Source organism: Oncorhynchus gorbuscha, linkage group LG10 (genome assembly GCF_021184085.1).
Source record: "Oncorhynchus gorbuscha isolate QuinsamMale2020 ecotype Even-year linkage group LG10, OgorEven_v1.0, whole genome shotgun sequence".
In the NCBI taxonomy this organism is placed as follows: domain Eukaryota; kingdom Metazoa; phylum Chordata; class Actinopteri; order Salmoniformes; family Salmonidae; genus Oncorhynchus; species Oncorhynchus gorbuscha.
Window position 1 is genome coordinate 30,701,997 of NC_060182.1, and position 23,990 is coordinate 30,725,986.

The 23,990-nt window shown below is 45.0% G+C and overlaps 2 protein-coding genes across 4 annotated transcripts in view; both read right to left on the minus strand.

Moving 5' to 3' along the window:
* Window positions 1-163: 163 nt before the first annotated feature.
* On the minus strand, window positions 164-6,032 carry tgm2a (transglutaminase 2, C polypeptide A). 2 transcript variants are annotated; one of them, XM_046365585.1, is made up of 13 exons: window positions 5,918-6,032; window positions 5,213-5,395; window positions 4,056-4,283; window positions 3,844-3,962; window positions 3,568-3,696; window positions 3,277-3,454; window positions 2,693-2,822; window positions 2,494-2,597; window positions 1,813-2,055; window positions 1,448-1,723; window positions 1,190-1,350; window positions 767-903; window positions 164-503 (listed from the first exon to the last, which is right to left on the minus strand). In XM_046365585.1, exons 1-13 carry the CDS (start codon window positions 5,925-5,927, stop codon window positions 356-358), a joined length of 2,046 nt encoding a protein of 681 aa, XP_046221541.1. In that variant the 5' UTR covers window positions 5,928-6,032; the 3' UTR covers window positions 164-355. The 2 variants fall into 2 exon arrangements, with proteins under 2 accessions (XP_046221541.1, XP_046221542.1); XM_046365586.1 differs by lacking the exon at window positions 5,213-5,395 and having other exon boundaries at window positions 5,918-6,024.
* Window positions 6,029-23,990, minus strand: part of LOC124045854 (uncharacterized protein KIAA1755-like) — a 23,669-nt gene continuing 5,707 nt past the window's right edge. Inside the window, exons 2-24 of one of the 2 annotated variants that reach the window (XM_046365582.1) lie at window positions 21,040-21,237; window positions 19,360-20,803; window positions 18,748-18,936; window positions 18,528-18,651; window positions 18,326-18,419; window positions 17,837-17,923; window positions 17,601-17,717; window positions 15,463-15,561; window positions 15,224-15,375; window positions 14,744-14,882; window positions 14,456-14,578; window positions 14,102-14,296; window positions 12,982-13,931; window positions 12,539-12,788; window positions 12,296-12,385; window positions 11,960-12,184; window positions 11,610-11,780; window positions 11,194-11,371; window positions 10,852-10,968; window positions 10,500-10,754; window positions 8,578-8,804; window positions 8,363-8,420; window positions 6,029-8,250 (exon numbers count right to left, since the gene is read on the minus strand). In XM_046365582.1, the coding sequence (XP_046221538.1) occupies window positions 8,379-8,420; window positions 8,578-8,804; window positions 10,500-10,754; window positions 10,852-10,968; window positions 11,194-11,371; window positions 11,610-11,780; window positions 11,960-12,184; window positions 12,296-12,385; window positions 12,539-12,788; window positions 12,982-13,931; window positions 14,102-14,296; window positions 14,456-14,578; window positions 14,744-14,882; window positions 15,224-15,375; window positions 15,463-15,561; window positions 17,601-17,717; window positions 17,837-17,923; window positions 18,326-18,419; window positions 18,528-18,651; window positions 18,748-18,936; window positions 19,360-20,803; window positions 21,040-21,237 (5,466 nt within the window). In that variant the 3' untranslated portion in view covers window positions 6,029-8,250; window positions 8,363-8,378. Of the gene's footprint in view, window positions 8,251-8,362; window positions 8,457-8,577; window positions 8,805-10,499; window positions 10,755-10,851; window positions 10,969-11,193; window positions 11,372-11,609; window positions 11,781-11,959; window positions 12,185-12,295; window positions 12,386-12,538; window positions 12,789-12,981; window positions 13,932-14,101; window positions 14,297-14,455; window positions 14,579-14,743; window positions 14,883-15,223; window positions 15,376-15,462; window positions 15,562-17,600; window positions 17,718-17,836; window positions 17,924-18,325; window positions 18,420-18,527; window positions 18,652-18,747; window positions 18,937-19,359; window positions 20,804-21,039; window positions 21,238-23,990 lie in introns of both variants that reach the window. The other variant, XM_046365581.1, reaches the window with a different exon arrangement.

The window sequence follows — 23,990 nt, forward strand, 5'->3', positions numbered from 1 at the left end:
GTTTTATATTTTTAGGTGGACATTTTGAATTTATCGACTTCAACCAGCGTCTTCCGACAGGTGGCTTTACTTCTACACAACACTTGTCTCTGATTCAGTGAAAACAGATTTGTTGCACTATTTGATGTAGAACAATGGACTTTCACAGCATTTACAAATGTAGAAAGGTCATTCACATTTCTGTGAAACAAATCGAATATTTGTATTTCTTGAATAATTAGAAATGCTCATCTAAGTGCTACAGCATGCAAACGTACAGATGTCATCAAATACTGTAAGGCAGTGCGATTGAAATGTGGCAAATCTCTTAAAAAATAAATAATAATGGCATTAGTGTCATTGGCCGTTCAATTATTCATTCCTTTATCTCAATGTTCAAGTATCCCTTGATGTTGCTCAGCTTGTCACTGTCAAAATCTACCGTTAGGGTCCTGGACCCGGTGCTAGTAGGTGTGAATTCCACTGTGTACTTGGCCTCTTGTTTTGGACCCACAGTTCCAACACTGCAGGGAGAATAGAGAGAACAGGAAGGTCATGAGAGGGAAGGATACAGTGACGTGGGCAGAGAGCATAGTTTACTGGTGGGCTATATGAGAGGACCTCTAGTATTTTCCAATGTGAGAAGGATATGTGGCCTTGAAGTGCGTTTACAATCATGCCTACTACAACTGTACTTCCATATTTGGAGATTCTTTGCTGACTAGTGGCTAAAAAAGCTACCAAGCTAATATTGACCAGATCCAGTGTGTCAGCACTGTTTGTATACTTCTGTATGAGGAGCTTTCCATCTGTGAGGCCGGCTCCCATCACACTGAAGAAGCAGTTCTGCAGGGGTTCTGGTAGAGGGTTCTGTAGTGAGATTTGTGCAGACAGCTTCTGGTTCACTCTGGGTTCTCCCAGGAGCTGCAGGAGAACATGTTAGACATGCTGATTATACCCTCTCCGAATACCTACACTACCGTTCAAAAGTTTGGGGTCACTTAGAAATGTCCGTGTTTTTGAAAGAAAAGCTCATTTGTTTTGCTTTTCTTTCAAAAAAAGGACATTTCAAAGTGACCCCAAACTTTTGAACGGTAGTATAAATATTACACAAAAGTAATCAACTTTATCTGAGGAAAGGAAACATTTTGAATGATTTGATTTAACATCCCAATTTCTACAAATAATTGGTAAAGAAAATAACCAATACCTTAATGGCTATATCTGGGTTCTCCAGCACAATGGTCCTCTTTGCCTTGTGGAATTCCCTGGGACTTGATTCGATGACAATGAGAACCAATTGAATCAGCCTATCTGATGTTATGGTGTCACCATAGTCAACATACTCCAGTCTTAGGGAAAGGCGCTTCTCTACAGATCAGAAGACAGCAGGGTCAGGAAAACATGTACATTCTATGTTTCTGGCTAATACTGTAGATGGCACGAAGTAAAACGAATGAAACCTGACCTTTTCCAGTGGGAACCTCCATGGTTAACTCTTCAATAAATCCACAATTGGCACCTGGTTTGCCATCATAGGACACAATTCGGGCGTAAAACATAACACGACACGTCTTGTCAGCCTCTGTGTTGTTTGTGACGACTGCAAACACATCCAAATCTGCCCCAATGTCCATGTCAGGGGACACCTTGATCTTCACCTTCAGGCCTGGTTCCTCTCCTTTCTGCTGGAGCTCATGGTGATGCTTGGCTCTCTCAAAGACCTCTCTCTCCTGCAAAGAACCTGAAAGCCACCAGAAGTTATAATGCAGCTCTAGCCCAGATTTACAAAGACTAGTCTGATTTGATGTGTCCTGCAGACATGTGACCTACCTTCAGGGTGCTTGTATAGGTGTGTGATGTCGTGCCTCTCGTCACTGCCCACAGCCTTGGTGCTAATAAAGTGCCCCACATCTATGGACGATCCCCCCATCTTTACCATCCTACCATTGGTCAGCTTCACATACTCGACCACGTCAGCGTTGACCTCAGCAAACACAAAGGGGGCGTCGTACTTCAGATTTAGTTCCCCCTCTTTAATGGCTTTCAGAGGGACAGGGCCACAGCAGAACACTCCTGTCAGATAGAATAACCAAGGACATGGAGTGGGTTGTTGTACTGCAATTGTTGTGAGAGTGTACATGCCAGACAAAGTAACACATCATAAAACGTTTCCCTTTCAACAATTGTCTCTGGATATCTCTGAAAATAGGCCTACATCAGACTACCATGCATCTTAACTGGTTGCACCTTGCATTAAATTAGTTGAGGTAGATAGTGTGACAAGTGACCTAGATACTCCCAGCTGAGTGGATTAATACCTAGTAACAGGCATATCACACAGATAGTATTGCATTCTAAGACACCTAAGAGGCCTGTGTCTAGAGTGTGAGTTAATTCATTACTTGCTTTGGCCATGATAATAGTGCCAGTTTAATCTATGAAGCATTTTCATGCACACGGTGGTGTCTGACTTGAAATATAACTTATGTTCGTTAACAATTGCAGGGTCACCTTCACTCTTTTCTTGTGGTGTGGGGTCACTTGCTTGCCAGCCATCATAGCCTGCATCAAGATCAGGACGAGCCATCCAATTATCCACCCACACGTGGAAGTTCCTGAAACAAAGTGTATAACACGGGTACATTGTAACATTGTTTCACGATCATATAGAGCATTTTTGTTTCAGCAGCGCTTAGAGTTTTATTCTCACCATACGGAATCATCAGATATATCATTCCCATCCTCGTCATACAGGAACTCAATCAGTAGGTTGCTGTTCGTGTCATGAGCGGATCCAAAGTTAGTAACCACTCGACACGGGATGCCCAGAGCACGAGAAACTTGTGGACAGAAGAAGTCACACATCAGCACCTTCCTATCACTTGGCACATAAAGAAAGGCACTGAAGGTATTACAAGTAGCTGCAGATTACAGTCCTGACAGTTTCCATTGAAGCTATGCACTATAAATAATCTTGTTACAGGGCTTGCCTCATGACCAGACAAAATATGTATTCTAGTACTTGCAGCTTCAAGACAAATATATACAGTCACTATTTTATGTCCAGTACCAGTCAAAAGTTTGGACACACCTACTCATTCAAGGGTTTTTATTTATTTTTGCCATTGTAGAATAATAGTGAAGGCATAAAAACTATGAAATAACACATATGGAATTATGTAGTAACCAAAAAAGTGTTAAACAAATCAAAATATATTTTAGATTCTTCAAAGTAGCTACCCTTTACCTTGATGACAGCTTTGCACACTCTGAACAAAGTTATTTGGCTTTTACCTGTGCATGCTACTGCAGCAAACACCCAACACTGGCCATAGCGAACCCTCTGGCAGCAGTTATCAGCCCACTGATGTAGTATGGCAACACTGTCTGTCCAGTGAGAGGGTCTCACGCCATCATCATAGTCACCTGACCAGTTCCCCACTAGCACACCTTTGTCATCATTACTGTTGATCTGACACACAAGGATAAAATCATTACTTTCTTATATTGATGTATTGCAGTCAATAGTGCCTGATGTTAAGTCTGAGCACAGCCACATCCTGGTACTTCAGTGCTCACACTTACCATGGCACTGATCACCCTAGTCACATAAACTGGGTTTCTCCTTCCAGAACAGTCTGCATCGGCATCTGACGAGTATTTAGGATTCTCATCCAGGAGTTTCAGACAGATGTCCAACATCCCAGGCTCAAACTACAGAGGGAAAACCGGAAGACAGGGATAAATATACATTCATCCTGGCTTGTCATACTGTACATAGTTCAACTAATTCAAATTCCAATTATGCATGCTACATGTGCATTATATAATGTATTATTCTGTGGAAGCACCACAACATACCTGGCCAAATGTCCATGGGGATGCTTTGATTCGTTTTGTTGTGCCTTTGTAGATGAGACCAGCCTGGGATAACACATACTCCTGCCTATCGCTCTCTTCCTCCATGTATACTGCATCCTCTGTAGCCAAGAAAATAGATAAGCAGATTACAGACGAGATCTATTACAGAGCTCCCTGGTCTAATGACAGTGCAACGAAACACTCTGACTTACTGGCACACCAGGGATTGAACAGCAGTACAAACTCCCCCAGTTTGACCTTCTGGCCCTGGTCCAAGGTCAAGGAGTACAGTCCAATGGGGACATCAGGAGGGGAGGACACAGACAGAGAGACTACATTCCCAGGGGGACTATGAGTGGACACACTCCAGGCTGTCTTCAATGCAGAGTCAGTCAGACTGAAGGTAGACTTGGTGCCTGATTGCTCTTTAGGTAACGGCCCTGTTGAAAGACATCAATTAGAATTATGCCTTTAGGACAAGTCACCTGTAGACACTGAGGAAAAGAGAAACTGAAGAGATGATTCCCCTCGATGCCGTAGACATTCAGTAGGGTCTGAAATGATTGACACTTGTGTCATTCCACCTCAAAAAGCACAAGAAAAATAATCTTGACAGATAGTTGGAGAATCGTTGCTTGAAAATCGTTGTTTGAAAAATGCAGTATTTTTGAATTTACATTAATGTATATGAATTTACATTTACAGTGGGGTCCGAAATTATTTACACCCTTGATAAAGATGAGCAAAATTTATATAATAAATCTTACAAATGCTGAGCTGTATTGTTTGCTCAAATAAATTGGGAAATGATATGATTTTATATTAAGACTGCTGAGAGAATTGCTGAAAGAGATTTTGTTTAACATTATATCGATCTTTCTCAAAAAGGTAGGTGTAAAAATGATTGACACCCTAGTTTTCAATCCCTTTCAATACCTCACCTTGCGGGGGAAACGGCACTGAGCCTGTTTCTAAATAGTTGTATGAGTTGGAGAACACATTGGGAAGGTTTGAGGACTTCAACAGAATCCTTTAGGACTTTATTACAGAATCTTTCCAGATCCTTGATATCTTTCGTCTGTACTTATGGACGGCCCTCTTCAATTCAAACCACAGGTGTTCAATAGGTTTCATGTCCGGAGACTGAGATGGCCATTGCTAATCTTAATATGAATCCTATCAATTAAAATGGCCAACTTGAAATATTTGAAGGATTTATTATATCATTTTTGCTCAATAATTTCAGACCCCACTGTAAATGTAAATTCATATACATGAATATAAATTCATATGCATACAGCTTTGCTGACAAAATACTGAATGTTCCAATCCTAACGAGGTCTTTGTATCGTGTCCAGAGTACTTGTACCTATCTCTACTATGAGCCTGAAGGTGCTGACGCCTGCTTCGAACTGACTCCCAGATCTGAGGTGCAAAGTGATGGTGAAGGGCAGGCCCCTTCTAACTATCAGCCGGTCAAGCCCATTCTGGTCAGTGTGGTGAGTAGTATTGTTGATCCTACTCTCCAAATCACATCGCTCTATATCCAAGGCTGTGAAATAAGTCAATTAAAAACACATTTCAATCTCATCAAGGCCATTTTCCTAAGTATAAATGTATAGTATAACAGGTAAAAATGTATAGTATAACAGGTATAAATGTATAGTATAACAGGTATAAATGTATAGTATAACAGGTATAAATGTATAGTATAACAGGTATAAATGTATAGTATAACAGGTATAAATGTATAGTATAACAGGTATAAATGTATAGTATAACAGGTAAAAATGTGGATTACTAACAAGCAGTGATTTGTATTCCTTTCAAACTCTTATATTACTTATTAATCGATGTTAATCAGCAACAGGTTACCAAATGTCAAGCTTATTTTCTGCTGATGGTATTTCTTAGCCAAAATATGTCATTTCAATTGTTTAACAACCTGTCCACCAACCTGTCAAACTTGGAGAGTTTCCTTGAGTAAAACACAGACCAAGACTGAAGAACCACAGTACATTTTGATGTATCTATACAAGATAGATACACACTAAAGAAACGTTGTTTATTTTACCTTGATCCATTACTTTAGATAATGCTGGGTGTTCCTGGTTGGGCCGTTAGAACGCATGCTTTATGATGTCCTGGCTGTAATGTCAGCCCAGGGATATTTGTAGCATGTGTAATATGACCAGAGTTGTCTGTCAGGCCACATCCCCCTTGAAGCTGTTTTAGTCACGTTGTTCCTTCCCCAAAATTATTAAATGTGGCTTGCATTACATAAAGATGGAAATGTGAACTGTAGGTTTGTAAATTCAGTCTATGGTATAGCTTGCTATATGTAACAATGACTCACACAGACCTGACACTTGCATGGAGGTCTATAAATACTTTACAACAGTGTTCTACTAATCTACAGATAAAATAACAACAAAAACATTTTTACATAAACCTTTTATGTCATTATTGTTCTTTGTAACATATATTAATATCATAGCCCAGAGGTTATAATTAAATGACAACCCACATTTAAAAAAAAAAATATCTCAATGCCTCATTTTTATACTCATGTTCTGTGCACTGACATTGCAGTGAACCCATGTTTGACTTTTCAGGACAGTGGAGGGGAGCTGGTAGAGGAGCGTTCAGTTCAGCAGGGTAGCCTACACCACTGGTTCCCAACTCTGGTCCTGGAATACCAACAACAGCACACATTTGTGTTGTAGCCCCGGACAAACATACAGTAACTGATTCAACTCATTGAGGGCCTGATGATTAGTTGACAAGCTAAATCAGGTGTGCTTGTCCGGGACTACAATAAATATGTCTGCTGTTGGAGGTACTGGAGGACCGGAGTTGGGAACCACTTGCCTACACAACAGTGTTGTTAATTATCTGATACAGACAGTTTAACCGATAGCTATGTGCTGACCAAAAGGACTATGCTCGGTCAGTCAGGTCACAAGGTTTAGTCATGACCTATGACCTTTTGAGGTGGCAAGTTTCATTTTCCAGTGAAGGAAGTTGTTCCCATTTCTTCTAATTGCACAACATACGGGCGGGCTGCAGTTCAAACTAGCTGCTGGAGAAATACAGGCAAAAGTCCTCAATTGTCTACCAAAAAATGGCATTGATCCTACAATAAATAGCTTTGCAGTGAGAATCATTGCATTGAGCAGGATATAAAAAACATAACAAAAAAAAGATTCAAAAGAAAAAAAGGGAAATGTGGACAATGAACAAAACTAACATTGGTAACAGTGGATTCATAGAATGTCACACCATATTGACATTTAAAAAGGAAGCAAAGTTGCTCATTCATTTTTATAATAAAATAAAAGAAAGAAGTCAATAATGTACATATTTTATAATGACAGTATTGTAAAACAAAATGTTGACTGATACCGGATAATAGTCAGTCATAAATTGGTGGCTTCTGATGATGCCAGACAGACCCTTACAGTTAGTGGTGTTCTTACTTTCCAGAGATTATATTCACAGAGCTTTCTGTCCAAATGGAAAAATTAGATTAAGGCCGGGGTTCAATCTGATCGCAATTTCTCCGCAATGCACGTTTTAAAAGCAACATTCCTGTGTTCACAGAGACCACATTCACGGTAAACGCTGCATATGTTGGCTCAATCCGAAATGACCTTAAATGGTGCATTGTCCAAATCTGCGACTGGATTGAATCCCGGCCTATGTATATCGCTGCTTCTTTTCCCATCTGTCAGTGGGCTTATTTTGACCCTGGATAATTGATCCCAAATCTATTGACCTGTCTGGGCAGCAAATCATGTCTAAGCATGCCACTGACAAGTTGCCCTGAACCTGCAGAGAATACTGATGGGGACAAGACTGTTGTTTCTTTCGCCAGTTGGTTGACAATATCTACATTGTTATTATAAACGGTGTCAAAAATCTGTAAAAATGTGGTAATCAAGAGAGTAAACATCACATGGGAAGGATGTGTCAGTTTCAAAGACATTTGCAACATTGAAATTCATAGCTGAGATTTCAAACATATTACAAGAAAAAGGAAGTCAGTTCTATGAGCCAATGATGTCAAACGCACAGTCAGTCAGTTAAAGCAGTAGCTGATAAAGAAGTGGTTGTTCAAGTAGTATTATCAGATGAATGGACACCCTTTAAGCTAACCACAGTTCATCAGGTGTTCATGTTTCAGGATATTTCAGCTAGAATATTCCAGATACAGTAGCTCTTTAAAAACAAAAGGTGGCTTTCTCTCCAGTGCTTGTCAACTAGAGGTCTTAGTTACCGTATCTGTTGTCACAAGCGTTTTGAATTCAAACCTTCTTCATGCCAGGATGGTCAGCTTGACTGCACTCCATCATCACTCCTCAGAGATCCACAGGGCGGTCACGGCAGGCTGCACCATCAATCTGACTGCATGAAACCATCAGGAAGAAAATCAATCCCATAATATGTTAGATGACTACATTGCACATCTATGCCCCGTACATGGCAATGAAAAGTACTGTATTTGGTTTCAACTCACCCGTTGAATCCACAGGTTAAACTTCTGTTGATTTTCCTATAGCAACCACTTCTTTGCCCTGTGAAGAAAGTACTGGCCGTCGGTTTTCTTTGATCTTCAGAGATGGAATATACAAAATGTAACTAAATTCAAACATTTGAAAATGTGCAGTGTAATTTTTATGAAGGTTTACAATTAGATCCAATTACTGGCTTGGTCACATCATTTCACCACACCTTTTGCAGGCTCTGAGGAGCAGCCAGCACTGGTGGTTTGGGAGAGATGGAGGGCTTCTTCCTGATGGTAGCAGGTGAGCTGAGGCTGGGTGCTGTTGTTCTCTGGCTGACATGGGACTGGGAACTCTGGGACGTGACAGATGACGAGTCCTCCATCTCTCCACCAATAGCAAAGAGGCAGCTGCGTTTCGAGCTTATGAACACACTGGTACTCTCACCTGACGAATCTGTAGATATGGCATCACTCAGGTTTAGACATGCTTGCACATACAGTGCCTTGCAAGTGCCTTTTTCCTATTTTGTTGTATTACAACCTGTAATTTAAATATATTTGGATTTCATGTAATGGACATACACAAAATAGTTCAAATTGATTAAGTGAAATAAAATGTAAAAAATGTTTTTAAAAACAAATAAATAAATAAAAAAAACGGAAAACTGGTGAGTGCATATGTATTCACCCCCTTTGCTATGAAGCCCCTAAATAAGATCTGGTGCAACCAATTACCTTCAGAAGTCACATCATTTGTTAAATAAAGTCCACCTGTGTCCAATCTAAGTGTCACATGATCTGTCACATGATCTCAGTATATATACACCTGTTCTAAAAAGCCCAGTGTCTGCAACACCACCAAGCAAGTGGCACCACCAAGCAAGTGGCACCATGAAGATCAAGGAGCTTTCCAAACAGGCCAGGGACAAAGTACAGATCAGGGTTGGCTTATTAAAAAATATCTGATACTTTGAACATCCCACGGAGCACCATTAAATCCATTATAAAAAAAATGGAAAGACTATGGCACCACAACAAACCTGCCAAGAGAGGGCCGCCCACCAAAACTCACAGACCAGGCAAGGAGGGCATTAATCAGAGAGGCAACAAAGAGACCAAAGATAACCCTGAAAGAGCTGCAAAGCTCCACAGCGGAGATTGGAGTATCTGTACATAGGACCACTTTTAGCCGTATACTCTACAGAGCTGGACTTTACGGAAGAGTGTCCAGAGAAAAAGCCATTGCTTAAAGAAGAAAATAAGAAAACACGTTTGGTGTTCGCCAAAAGGCATGTGGAAGACTCCCCAAACATATGGAAGAAGGTACTCTGGTCTGATGAGACGAAAATTGAGCTTTTTGGCCATCAAGGAAAATGTTATGTCTGGCGCAAACCCAACACTTCTCATCATCCCGAGAACCATCCCGAGAACCACAGTGAAGCATAGTGGTAGCAGCATCATGCTGTGGGGATGTTTTTCATCGGCAGGGACTTGGAAAGTGGTCAGAATTGAAGGAATGATGGATTGCGCTAAATACAGGGAAATTCTTGAGGGAAACCTGTTTCAGTCTTCCAGAGATTTGAGACTGGGTCAGAGGTTCACCTTCCAGCAGCAGAATGACCCTAAGCATACTGCTAAAGCAGCACTCGAGTGGTTTAAGGGGAAACATTTAAATGTATTGGAATGGCCTAGTCAAAGCACAGACCTCAATCCAATTGAGAATCTGTGGTATGACTTAAGGATTGCTGTACACCAGCAGAACCCATCCAACTTGAAGGAGCTGGAGTAGTGTTGCCCTGAAGAATGGGCAAGAATCCCAGTGGCTAGATGTGCCAAGCTTATAGAGACATACCCCAAGAGACTTGCAACTATAATTGACTTCGGGGGGGGTGAATAGTTATGCACTCTCAATTTTTTTGTGTTATTTCTTGAGCTACAAGAAAAAATATTTAGCATCTTCAAAGTGGTAGACATGCTGTGTAAATCAAATGATTACAAACCTTAATTCCAGATTATAAGGCAACAAAATAGGAAAAATTCCAAGGTGGGTGAATACTTTCGCAAGCCACTGTATCAAGAGTAAAGTACTGTATGTCTGTTAGTTTTAGTCTGTAGTCATCATATACCATCCAAGAACAAGAAAACTCACTGAGATGAAGGTTTTGTTTCTGTTGATTATGATGATTACTGAGGTCCTCTTCAGTCACAGTCGCCGGGAAAGAATGAACAATATGACTGGCCTCCCCATCTTGTGTCTGGTTGCCAGGGTAACCAACCGGAGGTAAAGAACCTCGCCCAGAGGAGGAAGATGAGTGGCTGCAGGAGGTAGAGGCACTACTGCCTGAACCAATGGAGTTGGGCCTGAGATATTCAATATCTGTTTGTAGACAAGACGGCACCGGGGCTGACAAAGGAAAGACATAATTCAGTCAGTGAGTACAGTATGCATTTGTGTTGTTAGTTCATGGGTATGGGACTTGGCTGTGGACTTTATACAGTACCTCTTCCTAGCAGGACACAGTTGACAGCCCTGTCACAGATTGCTGCCTCACTGGGCTGGATGTCCATGAAAGGTTTCCTCCCCATTCCATTGAACACCCTCTCCTGCATCCGCAGCTCTACAACACCAAACACACTCTAAAACGTTTGACCAAAACATCAATAAGTTGTATTTGTTCACAACTGCACCCCCCAAAGACAATATATCAATAATTACAGACACAGAGGTCGGCTTGAGGAACAAACAAATAAAGTCTATGACTTAAAAATCACATTTGAAGTAGACAGTTGATAGAAACCCATGTATAGCGATTGACAGGGCATATACAGAATGGAGGATTAACCTCTGCTGTAGGCAGCTTGTTCCCAGAGAATCTGCTCCAGGTCTCTGGTCCAAGACCTCTTCACCTCTGCCCTGTCAGCCTTCAGAGTGTACGTGTCCTGGGACTTCCTCCTACGGATCCAGATCTCAAAACACAGACCACTCTCTCCAGAGTTATGTGTCATCCCGATATCAGACGTCTAGACAGAAACAGAAGTGAAAGAAAGACTAAAGAAAGAAAGACTAAATAAACATGGCTTTCTGTTAGCAATTTCAACATAAGGGCTGGATGATTTGGTCTTTGTTTCGGAAGCATAAAGGCCGATAAAGATTGCATTATTTTTTGTTGAACAATGTAAACAACACAAAATATTTATTCTGAAAATGGGGTCCTTTACGGTTGTTCATGTAAAAAATGTCTTTATATTGTATACACACTTTGAAAGACTGTTTGTAGATGTACACATCATTGCCCACATCTGTCTTCTTGGTCTTGCTGAAGAGAATGAGATCCTGGAAGAGGAAGATATGGCGGAAGCACTTCTTCTTTCTGAAGAACACGATGAACTCATCCTGGCGAATCAGTTGGCCCTGCTCCTTCAGATTCACCTGGAGGGGGAGGAGTGGAGAGAAAGACACCCATGTTTTTCCTGGAAATCCTTGATACTGTTTGCACAGTAATAGGCGATCATTTTCCCTTTATAGCCCACATTTCCCTCACATTTAGACAGCTGTTCATAAGTTACACATTATTTTGGAGGTTGTGATGATTTGGTTGGTAAACCTACGTCACAGTCCTGGATGGCGTCCATGGTGAGGAGGTCGTTGCCATGACGCATCTGGAAGCGGACCACATCGGCTGCAGCCTGGAGCTCTTCCCTGTCCCTGTCTCTCTGAGGCCCACACATCCCCAGCATGTCCTGCAGCAGCAGGCTGTACTTACTGATCCTCTGGATGGGCCTCAGCAGGTAGGAGGACAGGTCCATTTGGTCCCCCAGCTCCTGCTGTTTCCTCTGGAGTGGGAGGAGATGGCACAGAGAATTGGTCACCGGAGGGATGGAGAGAGCATTGATGGGAATTGACCATTGATCTTTGACATTGAGGCATTGATGGGAGTGCCTCACCTTGAAGATGTCATGGCGATGGTGAAGGATTAAGGCATCTGACTGAGGCTTGTTCTTACTGTAGAGAGCATAAAGGCCTAAACTTTCTCTCTGCATATAGGGGGGAGAGTTGACAGTCACAACAGGAATATTAAAGGTATCAACTTCAGTAGCAAATTCAACAAATCAACAGAGTTATAGAACTCAAGCTTAACATGTAGAAAATGTGAATTAAGAGACACGAGCAGGTGAACTGTAACTCACGTGTCTCAGAAAGCAACGAGCCACTCCTAAGGGTTCTGTCTGACAGGCCTCCAGCTCCCTGAGGAAGAAATGGCTGTGGAAGTCATACAGCTTCTCCAGGTTTCCAAATATCACTCCACGTTTGCCCCGCAGGTCCTGGGGCACATCAGTCCTCTCCAGTAGGGGGAGGTAATGCATCAGGATGTATCCCAGGGAACGCACATACTCCCTTTCTGTTAACAGCAGCTCCTCCATGATCCTCTGCAGCTTCCTACAGAGATATAAAGTTACACCAACAACACAGTCAAACACAAGCTCTCATTTTCAGTCCTCTGAAAAAAAGAATACATGTCTGTAATGTACCTGTGCCACGTCAGTGCAAGCTTAGAGACAGAAAAAGCAAAAAAGAATACAAATATATTGAGTCGTTCTAAGGTGAAGGTCTTGCTCAATTAGTAACTCACATAACACTGCCAGCGTTCTCCTCTGGACTTGCCAGAGATGTTGTTCCCTCACACCTTCTCACTGATGAGCTAGTATTCCTTGAAGAGGCCTTCTCTGCTCCCTCTTGGCCACTACAGGACTCTGCTGAGCAGAAGCTACCATGCCGTGAGATCTGAAACTTCTGAGCAGCCTGCAGGATCCGGCAGGAGGGTTGCCCGTGGGAGCAGGACGGTGTTTGGACCCGAGCCTCAGACTGACTGGACATGGCGGTTGCACACGAGTCCTCACTCATGGACCGGCCCAGGCCCCCGCGTTTCCACGGGAACCACTCACAGCCCACCGTCTGTGAGTCTGCAAGGGTGGCGGCCTCTCTTCTCCTCCCTCGACAGGCCTCTCTCCTGCTGGGCTCCCTCTCCGCTCTCCTAATGGATTTGATACGGGGAGAGGCCAGCACGGTGGTGGCCTTTGACCCTTTACAAGGTCTGTTATTCTGAGGCTTGAAGTTGATATTACAGCAGGTCACAGAGTTGTTCCTGCTCTCCAAGATCCCATGATACCTTTCCACCATAGAGCCTGTTGGGGGATTGTACCAGTGTGGTGGACCAGGTCTGGGCAGTAACAGAGCTCTATCATGATGAGTCACTGTCTGAGCTGTGGCCTGATCCTCACCATGTCTATGTTGTTCATACCAGGAGCCTGTGTTCCGCAAGGCCCTCTCCACATCCTGTAGTCTCTCCTCCAGTTGCTGCCTGACCTCCTGACACTTGAGCCAGGCTACATTCCACACCCGCATGCCCCTGGAGCCCCTCAGAGCACACGCCTGGGCCTTCACCTCCTGGAAGCGATCTGGGGAGAACTGGACAAAGCTCTCCTGGTACATCTGGAGTGTAGAGATATCATCCGTCTCTGGGTGTCTGCCAACCTGCTCCTGGCCCAGGTATTGTCTGCAGTCTTTGGCCAGTTCAGTAGCCTGGAAGAAAGAGGCAGAATACCTAATCAAAAACCTGAAAGAGGCATTGAGAGGCGATAGTCATTTAAGCTTCATGACTTTTTCCTATATTCCTACAACATGTCAACATCAATATGATATGCTATAAATGAGATGTAAACAGCAATTGTGGAAAAATCCATCCCACCAACCTGTTCACAGAAGCTGCAAACAGAGACCATAGTCTCCAGCTCACTGGAGCACCTCTCTGCCCGTGAGAGGGAGTCAGCCAGGCCAGACTTGAAAGTGCACACCATGGTCCTGAACACCTCAGTCTCAGGGTATGGAGATGGGCCCTGAATCTTCTCTGCCTCTGTCACCAGGACCAAAGCCTGGTGCTTCTGCTCCTAAAAGATAGTAACAGACAAATTAAACCAAAAAATGACTTTCATGGGCACTTTCATTCCCCCTTGTCTAAGAAGATTCTAATGAAACAAGTGTGAAACAGTGTCAACACCTTGCCGTGGTGTGGTGGAGAGAGAATGAATGGAGAAAGACGGACTTACATTGGCTTCAGAGAGGAATGCTCTGAAACTCTGCAGAGTATGTGCAACCTTTTCTCTGGAGTCCTCCACCGATTCTGCCTCCAGCAACCGCCGTTCCCCTTCGGCATCAAACCATTCCCTGATCTACGTGAGGAGGAGGATTCTAAAAATGTTATACCCCAAAACATGGCGTAGTCATATAGTCAGTGAGTTATCATCATGCAATCGTTCTTACAAGAACAGCCCCTGGATGAACCTTACATAACAGGTATACAGTATGTACTGTATATGAGGAGACTCTGAATGTACCTTAGAGAAGTGGCCCTCCATTTCTCTGAGTTGGAGTAGGTATTCAAGGTGGTCCAGGGACATGTTGGATCTTTGCACCAGCATGTGGGCTTGCTCCTCTACATGGTTGTACATATAGGTCACAGAGTCTACAGCATCACTGTACAGAGAGGTCAGAGGTCAAGGGAATAATACATTGATAATCATTTTGTGAAGGAGCCTCTCAATTGGCCCAGCCATACTAAACAGTGACAGGTAGTGGTCTCCCGAGTGGCGCAGCGGTCTAAGTCACTGCATCTCAGTGCAAGAGGTGTCACTACAGTCCCTGGTTCGAATCCAGGCTGTATCACATCCGGCCGTGATTGGGAGTCCCATAGGGCGGAACACAATTGGCCCAGCGTCGTCCGCGTTTGGCCTGGGTAGACCGTCATTGTAAATAAGAATTTGTTCTTAACTGACTTGCCCAGTTAAATAAAGGTTCAATAAAAATAAAACGTATACCTGTAATCCTCACAGTGAGAGTATCTGAGGTCACTCTCCCTCCTCAGCCTGGCCAGCATGGCTCCGCCCTCCCTTTGCAGAGCGACCAACCGGCTGTCCTCCAGAACATCCTTCATCAGCGTTCTCTGTTCTAGAATACACCTCTGTACATCCTGCCACACATGGAGAGAAGGGTTTCAGGATAAACCAACATGTTTTCAGTAATACAGTGTCGTCAAAGTCAAGGTTAAATTCATTACCTGCACTTTGTCAATCTTACGACCTCCCTCTAGTTTTCTGATGGCCTTCAGGAGCAAACCTGAAGCCTCCTGGAGATCTGACATGAAGGGATGAAGTTTCTGAAAGACAAATGTACTGTTCATCAGACATCAAAGAAAAACAACAAACAAGAGTTCTCTAGTGTCTGTCTATTGCTCTAACTGTCCCACCTGATGGAGCTGCAGCAGGTCCTGGTGGCTGTAGGGCAGGGTGTCCTCTAGGGGTCTACCTGATTGAGCTGTAGCCAGTCCTGGTGGCTGTAGGGCAGGGTGTCCTCTAGGGGTCTAACTGATGGAGCTGCAGCCAGTCCTGGTGGCTGTAGGACAGGGTGTCCTCTAGGGGTCTAACTGATGGAGCTGCAGCCAGTCCTGGTGGCTGTAGGGCAGGGTGTCCTCTAGGGGTCTACCTGATGGAGCTACAGTCAGTCCTGGTGGCTGTAGGACAGGGTGTCCTCTAGGGGTCTAACTGATGGAGCTACAGTCAGTCCTGGTGGCTGTAGGACAGGGTGTCCTCTAGGGGTCTACCTGATGGAGCTGCAGTCAGTCCTGGTGGCTGTAGGACAGGGTGCCCTCTAGGGTCTACCTGATGGAGCTGCAGCAGGTCCTGGTGGCTGTAGGTCAGGGTGTCCTCTAGGGGCCTACCTGATGGAGCTGCAGCCAGTCCTGGTGGCTGTAGGGCAGGGTGTCCTCTAGGGGTCTACCTGATGGAGCTGCAGTCAGTCCTGGTGGCTGTAGGGCAGGGTGCCCTCTAGGGTCTACCTGATGGAGCTGCAGCAGGTCCTGGTGGCTGTAGGTCAGGGTGTCCTCTAGGGGCCTACCTGATGGAGCTGCACCCAGTCCTGGTGGCTGTAGAGCAGGGTGCCCTCTAGGGTCTACCTGATGGAGCTGCAGCAGGTCCTGGTGGCTGTAGGTCAGGGTGTCCTCTAGGGGCCTACCTGATGGAGCTGCAGCCAGTCCTGGTGGCTGTAGGGCAGGGTGTCCTCTAGGGGCCTACCTGATGGAGCTGCAGCCAGTCCTGGTGGCTGTAGGGCAGGGTGCCAGTCCTGGTGGCTAGGGGGTCTACCTGATGGAGCTGCAGCCAGTCCTGGTGGCTGTAGGGCAGGGTGCCCTCTAGGGGCCTACCTGATGGAGCTGCAGCAGGTCCTGGTGGCTGTAGGTCAGGGTGTCCTCTAGGGGCCTACCTGATGGAGCTGCAGCAGGTCCTGGTGGCTGTAGGTCAGGGTGTCCTAGGGGCCTACCTGATGGGTCTACCTGATGGAGCTGCAGTCAGTCCTGGTGGCTGTAGGGTCAGGGTGTCCTCTAGGGGCCTACCTGATGGAGCTGCAGCAGGTCCTGGTGGCTGTAGGGCAGGGTGTCCTCTAGGGGCCTACCTGATGGAGCTGCAGCCAGTCCTGGTGGCTGTAGGGCAGGGTGCCCTCTAGGGTCTACCTGATGGAGCTGCAGCAGGTCCTGGTGGCTGTAGGTCAGGGTGTCCTCTGGGGCTGTAGGTCAGGGTGTCCTACCTAGGGGCCTGGGTACCTGATGGAGCTGCAGCCAGTCCTGGTGGCTGTAGGGCAGGGTGCCCTCTAGGGTCTACCTGATGGAGCTGCAGCAGGTCCTGGTGGCTGTAGGTCAGGGTGTCCTCTAGGGGCCTACCTGATGGAGCTGCAGCCAGTCCTGGTGGCTGTAGGGCAGGGTGTCCTCTAGGGGCCTACCTGATGGAGCTGCAGCCAGTCCTGGTGGCTGTAGGGCAGGGTGCCCTCTAGGGGTCTACCTGATGGAGCTGCAGCCAGTCCTGGTGGCTGTAGGGCAGGGTGCCCTCTAGGGGCCTACCTGATGGAGCTGCAGCCAGTCCTGGTGGCTGTAGGGCAGGGTGCCCTCTAGGGGCCTACCTGATGGAGCTGCAGCCAGTCCTGGTGGCTGTAGGGCATGGGTGCCCTCTAGGGTCTACCTGATGGAGCTGCAGCCAGTCCTGGTGGCTGTAGGTCAGGGTGTCCTACCTGAGGGCAGCCAGTCCTGGTGGCTGATGGAGCTGCAGCCAGTCCTGGTGGCTGTAGGGCAGGGTGCCCTCTAGGGGTCTACCTGATGGAGCTGCAGCCAGTCCTGGTGGCTGTAGGGCAGGGTGCCCTCTAGGGGCCTACCTGATGGAGCTGCAGCCAGTCCTGGTGGCTGTAGGGCAGGGTGCCCTCTAGGCCGTAGGTCAACTGGCTCCCCTCCACCAGCTTGTGCAACGCCTTCAGTGATGTCACTACATCAATCTGTCAGTGACAGTCAGTGACATCAGACAGCAATTCTCCCAGAATAAATTACAGTAACTGTTCATGAAATGATAAGCCCGATGGAAATCATTAGAGGAAACAATTGGTTCAGATCTGACCTGTTGTCCAGGACATTTCTCTGGGCGATGGCTGCTCTCTTTCTCCACCAGGATAAGCACACTGTGTACTGCATGGGGAATTTGCTCCTGTAACATTCTCAAAATATTAGACCTCACAGCAATGAATAGTTATCCGTAAATGCATTAGCTTATACCTGTAGCAGTGGAGGCTGCTAAAGGGAGGATGGCTCATAATAATGGGTGGAACAGAGGGAATAGAATGGGATCAAACCATGTGTTTGATGTATTTGATACCATTCCACCCATTCCGCTCCAGCCATTACCATGAGCCTGTCCTCCCCAATTAAGGTGCCACCAACCTCCTGTGACCTGCAGGTAAAGCTGAGCACAAGTCAGGGGAGTGAAGAAAATAATAAACAGAGGGAAAAGTTTAGTTGAGTATAATATTTAGCAAGTTGCTATCCTCTTGATGTGATTTTGTGTAGTGCAGATCCCAATGTGACCAGGAAGATGTCAAGTCTTTCTTACCTCAAGCATCAGCAAGGCCTTATTGAACTGTGATGGAGGTGGATTCTGCCGAGCATCAATAACTAGTGTCAGTCCAAGTTCTCTTAGTTCTCTCCTAGAAAATATGAAGATGAAAACAATGTATATTTTAAACAGGTAAAACCCATTGAAGTTAAAAACCTCTGTAGCCTGAACCACAATGCACAATGCATATATACAGTACCTGATTACAGAGTGGAGGTAGAGCAGCAGTTTGCAGAGTTCCAGACTAGACACTGAAGGAGATCTCCATCCTTCATGGTCTCCGTACACCTCAACCACCAACCGACCTGTCCTGTCTCTGCCACCTAAATATGGGAGAGGGGAACATGAGGATCTTTCACTGAACGGAGATGTCATCCACCTCTGTCTCTAAGGCAAACCATGTAAGGGAGTTTCCATACCAGTAAGACATGCTATTCCCATCTGGAGGGGGTGAGTACTGGGTTCCTCTGAGTCTGGTGCCTGGACCTTAGACCTGGAAACAGCATAGTGACCCGGAGGCTGCTGGGTTGTCTCAGGGAGAGGGGCCGGTGGAGGGGTCTGTTGTCCGTTTCTAACAGGCATGGAGGGTTGGTGAGCCTGGGAGACATCTTTAGAGAGGAAGGATGGTACAGAGGGATGTAATAAATCAAATCAAAGTTTATTTGTCACATGTGCCGAATACAACAGGTGTAGACTTTACAGTGAAATGCCTACTTACAAGCCCTTAACCAACAATGCAGTTTTAAGAAAAATAAGTGTTATAAAGAAAACATTTTCATCCAGTACGAGGTGAGTAATCGCTGTCCTGATTTCCAGAAGCTCTTTTCAGTCATAAGAGACGGTGGCAGAAACATTATGTACAAAATAAGTTACAAATAACGAGAAAAAACACACACAATAGCACTTAAGAACCTGTAAAACGGCAGCCTTCTCCTCCGGGCACCATTCATTTTTTAATCAATTGTGTTTAAAGAAAATCACCTTTATATTTTACAGAATAAGAAACATATTTCATGCTGTAGATCTCTTACCTTTGGGCAGTCTCCGCCTGTTCATCTTTGGGGAAACCAGTCCAAAAGCTGTGGCGTTTTTACATTGCACTACATGTAAGCTGGGAATCTTCTCTGCAGACGAGACAATATCCCTCATAATTTTTCTTCCTTGTATCACTACTTCACACTTCTCTGATGTGTCCACAACAGTGGTCGACAGAGAAGAGGGACATCTCCCATCGTTCTCTGTAGTGTCACTCAGGCCTTGTAAAATTCTACTGGATATAGTGTTACTTTCTCCAGACTCCCTACAGGTAACAGTGCTAACAGGGGGAATCTGGTCATGATGTCCTGGGTCTGGATGGCAGCACTGCTGGGAGACACCAGGACATAGTTCTTTCCCCTCTAGTCCCAGCCTCCCCTCACATGGACTAGCCTCCTCCAGAACCGCCAGTGTATTCAGTGTATTGTCTCTCTCAAAGGTAACAGGGTTCTGCAGTGCTGAATGGTAAGACTCCCTGTACCGGCACCTGAGCTCCTGTGCTTTGGACACCTGGCCCATTCTCCTCCTCATGCAAGGGGTGCAGGGGGGCTCCTCGGAGGACTGGATGGTCCGGCCGCAGTGTAAGTGTTCCCTGGGGTGCTGGTTGGGGGCCAGGGCTTGGGCCAAGGACAGGGGCAGGGCTGGAGCCAGAGGGACACCAGGCCTGTTAAGTGGAACAGGCCTAGACATGAGCGCTCTGGAATATTTGTAACTGTGAGCCCCACTGAGGAGCAATGCTTCTTTCTTGTTAGTGAACTCCACCAAGTCCACGTATTCCCCCTCAACCTCAGAGGTGTTGTTGCTGCGGCTGTCCCATGTGTTGGGAGACACCCAGCCTATGGGCTTAGCCATAGGCCCATCCTGATCCACCTTAACCAGCCGGGAGCAATTATTGTCCACCAGACGCAGTGACACCGCAATGCCATGTTTAGCAGGAGAGATCCTAGTCTCCACAGAGTACACAGGTGCAGGGTGAGGCAGGACCAATGAGGGCCCGGGCCCTGCCACTACCTCCTGTTGAACAGCAGCCGGAGAAAGAGATGATGAGGCCATAGTTCTGGGTTTATCCACAAACTCAGGGAGAGTCACCTGCGCCCATGGCACCTTCACCATGCCCTGGTCTGTGGAGAGGACACAGTGGCTAAGTGGAGTACCGTGGCGGCCTTGGTTGAGCTCCACTAGCCAGTCCTCAGAGAAGATGCAGGGGTAGGAGGTCTCAGGGATGGGTGTCTCCTCCACCTCCACCACCTGACCCTGTCCGTCCTCCAGCAGGCTCCGGACCACGATGCGGGCGGCCTGCTCAGAGAAGGGAGCAACCTGCAAGTAGAAGTCCCCTGGGCACAGAAATAGGGGGTTGATCGGGGCCAGCTGGATCACCACTTTCTCATGCAGACACAGAGGCCAGCCCTCACAGCAGAACACCACATCAGAGTACTGGGCCTGACGGGAGAAAATGACAGACATTTCTTTACCATTTCATTTGTCTTTACAATTAGCAGTACAAGACAGAGAGGAGTTGAAAGCAGTTGCAAACTTTGTAATTTACCTAACTTTGATTTGCATAGGTGGTCGTTATTTGAGCCTGTAGTTGTGTATGGTAAACTGTTGCAGTATGTATTTTTTTGTGTAGCTGTGCATCTGTGTTGATGAGTATAGCTCTGAGGTTGTTGACTCACACAGGCAGCCTGCTGAACACTCTCAAGGATGTGTTTGGCCGGGATGAGGAAGTCCAGTAGACACTGGAGGGCATCTCCACGGAAACGTTCCTCTATTACCTGGAAGAGCTGGCTCAGGACAGTGGGGGCTGTGGCCTCGAATGGGGGAAAGAGGGCTGAGAGAGTGTTCTGGATGGACCCGTCCAGAGACTCTGGGTTCTATTAACATAAGAGACAGCACAAACAAAGGTCAGCACAAACAAAGGTCAGCACAAACAAAGGTCAGCACAAACAGAGGTCAGCACAAACAAAGGTCAGCACAAACAAAGGTCAGCACAAACAGAGGTCAGCACAAAGGTCAGCACAAACAAAGGTCAGCACAAACAAAGGTCAGCACAAACAGAGGTCAGCACAAAGGTCAGCACAAAGGTCAGCACAAACAAAAATGTAAATATTCAACAACAACAAAGAAAATGACCAAGAAAAGCTAAAGATAAAGATTAGATACAGGCAGGAGTTTTTTTTCTCTCCCACATACAGTACCTTCAGAAAGTATTCATAGCCCTTGACTTATGAAAATTGTGATGTGTTACAGCCTGAATTAAAAATGGATTAAATAAATAAAAATCTCTAACCCATCTACACACAATACACCATAATGACACAGTGGAAACCTGTTTTCATACAATTTTGCAATGTCTCATTTAGTATTCACACCCTTGGGTCAATACTTTGTAGACGCACCTTTGGCAGCGATTAAAGCTGCGAGTCTCCTTCCACACCTGGATTGTGAAACATATGCCCATTATTCTTTTCGAAAATCTTCAAGCTCTTTCAAATGGATTGTAGACCATTTTTAGGTCTTGTCATAGATTTTCCAGTAGATTTAAGTTAAAACTGTAACTCGGCCACTCAGGAACATTCACTGTCTTCTTGGTAAGCAACTCCAGTGTCAATTTGGCATTGTGTTTTAGGTTATTGTCATGCCGAAATGAGAATTAATCTGCCAGTGTCTTGTGGAAAGCAGACTGAACCAGGTTTTCCTCTAGGATTCTGCCTATACTTAGCTCCATTCGGTTTCTTTTTTATCCTGAAAAACTCACAATTTCTTAATGATTACAAGCATACCCATAACATGATGCAGTCACCACTATGCTTGAAAATACGGAGAGTGGTAATGTAATGTGTTGTATTGGATTTGCCCCAAACATAGCACTTTATATTATGGACAAAAATAGATTTTTTTGCCACATTGTTTTCAGTATTCCTTTAGTGCCTTGTTGCAAACAGGATGCATGTTTTGGAATATTAAATTCTGTATAGGCTTTCTTCTTTTCACTATGTCAATTAGGTTAATATTATGGAGTAACTACAATGTTGTTGATCTATCCTCAGTTTTCTCATATCACAGCCATTAAACTCTGTTTGAACTATTTTGAAGTAACTATTGGCCTCGTGGTGAAATCCCTGAGTGGTTTCCTTCCTCTCTGGCAACTGAGTTAGGAAGGACGCCTGTATATTTGATGTAACTGGGTGCATTGATACACCATCCAAAGTGTAGTTAATAACTTCACCATGCTCAAAGGGATTTGTCAGCTTTTTTTTTACCCATAGGTGCCCTTCTTTTCTAGGCGTTGGAAAACCTCCCTAGTCTTTGTGGTTGAATCTGTGTTTGGAATTCTCTAGTCAACTGAGGGGCCTTTAGATAATTGTATGTGTGGGGTACAGAAATCAGGTAGTCATTCAAAAATCCTGTTAAACACTATTATTGCACGCAGAGCGAGTCCATTATGTGACTTGTTTAGCACATTTTTACTTGTGAACTTATTCAGGCTTGCCATAACAAATAGTTTGAATACTTATAGACTCAACACATTTCAGCTTTTCATTTTTTATAAATGCGTAAAAATGTGTAAAAACATAATTCCACTTTGACATTATGGGGTGTTGTGTGTAGGTCAGTGACACATTTTAGATTCAGGCTGTAACACAACAAAATGTGGAAAAAGTCAAGGGGTTTGAATTCTCTCTGATGACTACGGTGTCATATATCGCTGATTTGAACATCTAAAAGCAGCACTGCATCCCTTAAGGTCATAAAATACACAGTCACCATTGTCTGCTATCCTCTGATCCTGGCATTCTTCAGTATTTTTCCAATAAGATGTCACACCCCACTTTTTTCTCTCTTTTTTTTCGTTCTTTTGTTCTTCATACAGCACAATCCAATAAACGTTCACCAGAGACAGATGTTGACAACAAGAGGGCAAAGATGCTGTGGATGTCAGGGTGGCTACAGTATCACGGGAGACATTGAGCAGCATAAGAATCATACTGGCAGATACCAATGATCCATAAACAGACTGGGGGTCTCTGCTAGAGAAGAGGCCTGGTTTATGGTTTCACATTCTCTCTGATCTCATCAGAGTGGCCCCATCACCCATTTTAGGCCCTGCTTAATTTAGCTTTGTGAAGGCCATGTGTCGGCTGTGGGAGGTAAATGTACATGTGCGTGTTTCTCATCTCAATAGACAGCCTCTGTAGGAGAAAACATTGTTATGTGGTTTCTGGTGCAATGAGGTTACAATGCCTTGCCAAGTTACATAGTCTGGTTTCAATATAATTGCAGGGATATAATGACTGGCAAATGTTACTAGACACCACCATCTTGATTGTTCAATTATATTCCAACAAAGAGTAGGCATTTCAATAAATATGTTAAATGTAATGATGAAGCGATTTGATCAACAATAGGCTACATCTGTTTCCTCAATGGGAAAATATGTTGCCTGCTTGCATCTCTGTTCAGTTTGTTTTGAATAGAGAAATACCACTGTGATCATTCCACAGACCACGCCACATAACTCAATGTATCCCAGCTGTGGTGTGGAGGTGGGAGAGAGGGTCTGGGCGTATCAGGATGTGACCAGAACGATCCCTTCAGACCTCATCTGGCTAATTAGACTGCTTCC

Coding starts and splice junctions, on each gene's coding strand:
- tgm2a (XM_046365585.1), bottom strand. Junction 2,056..2,493: donor ACCACAAGAAAAGAGTGAAG/GTGACCCTGCAA, acceptor TCTATCTGACAG/GAGTGTTCTGCTGTGGCCCT. Junction 1,351..1,447: donor GGAGGTTCCCACTGGAAAAG/GTCAGGTTTCAT, acceptor TCTGATCTGTAG/AGAAGCGCCTTTCCCTAAGA.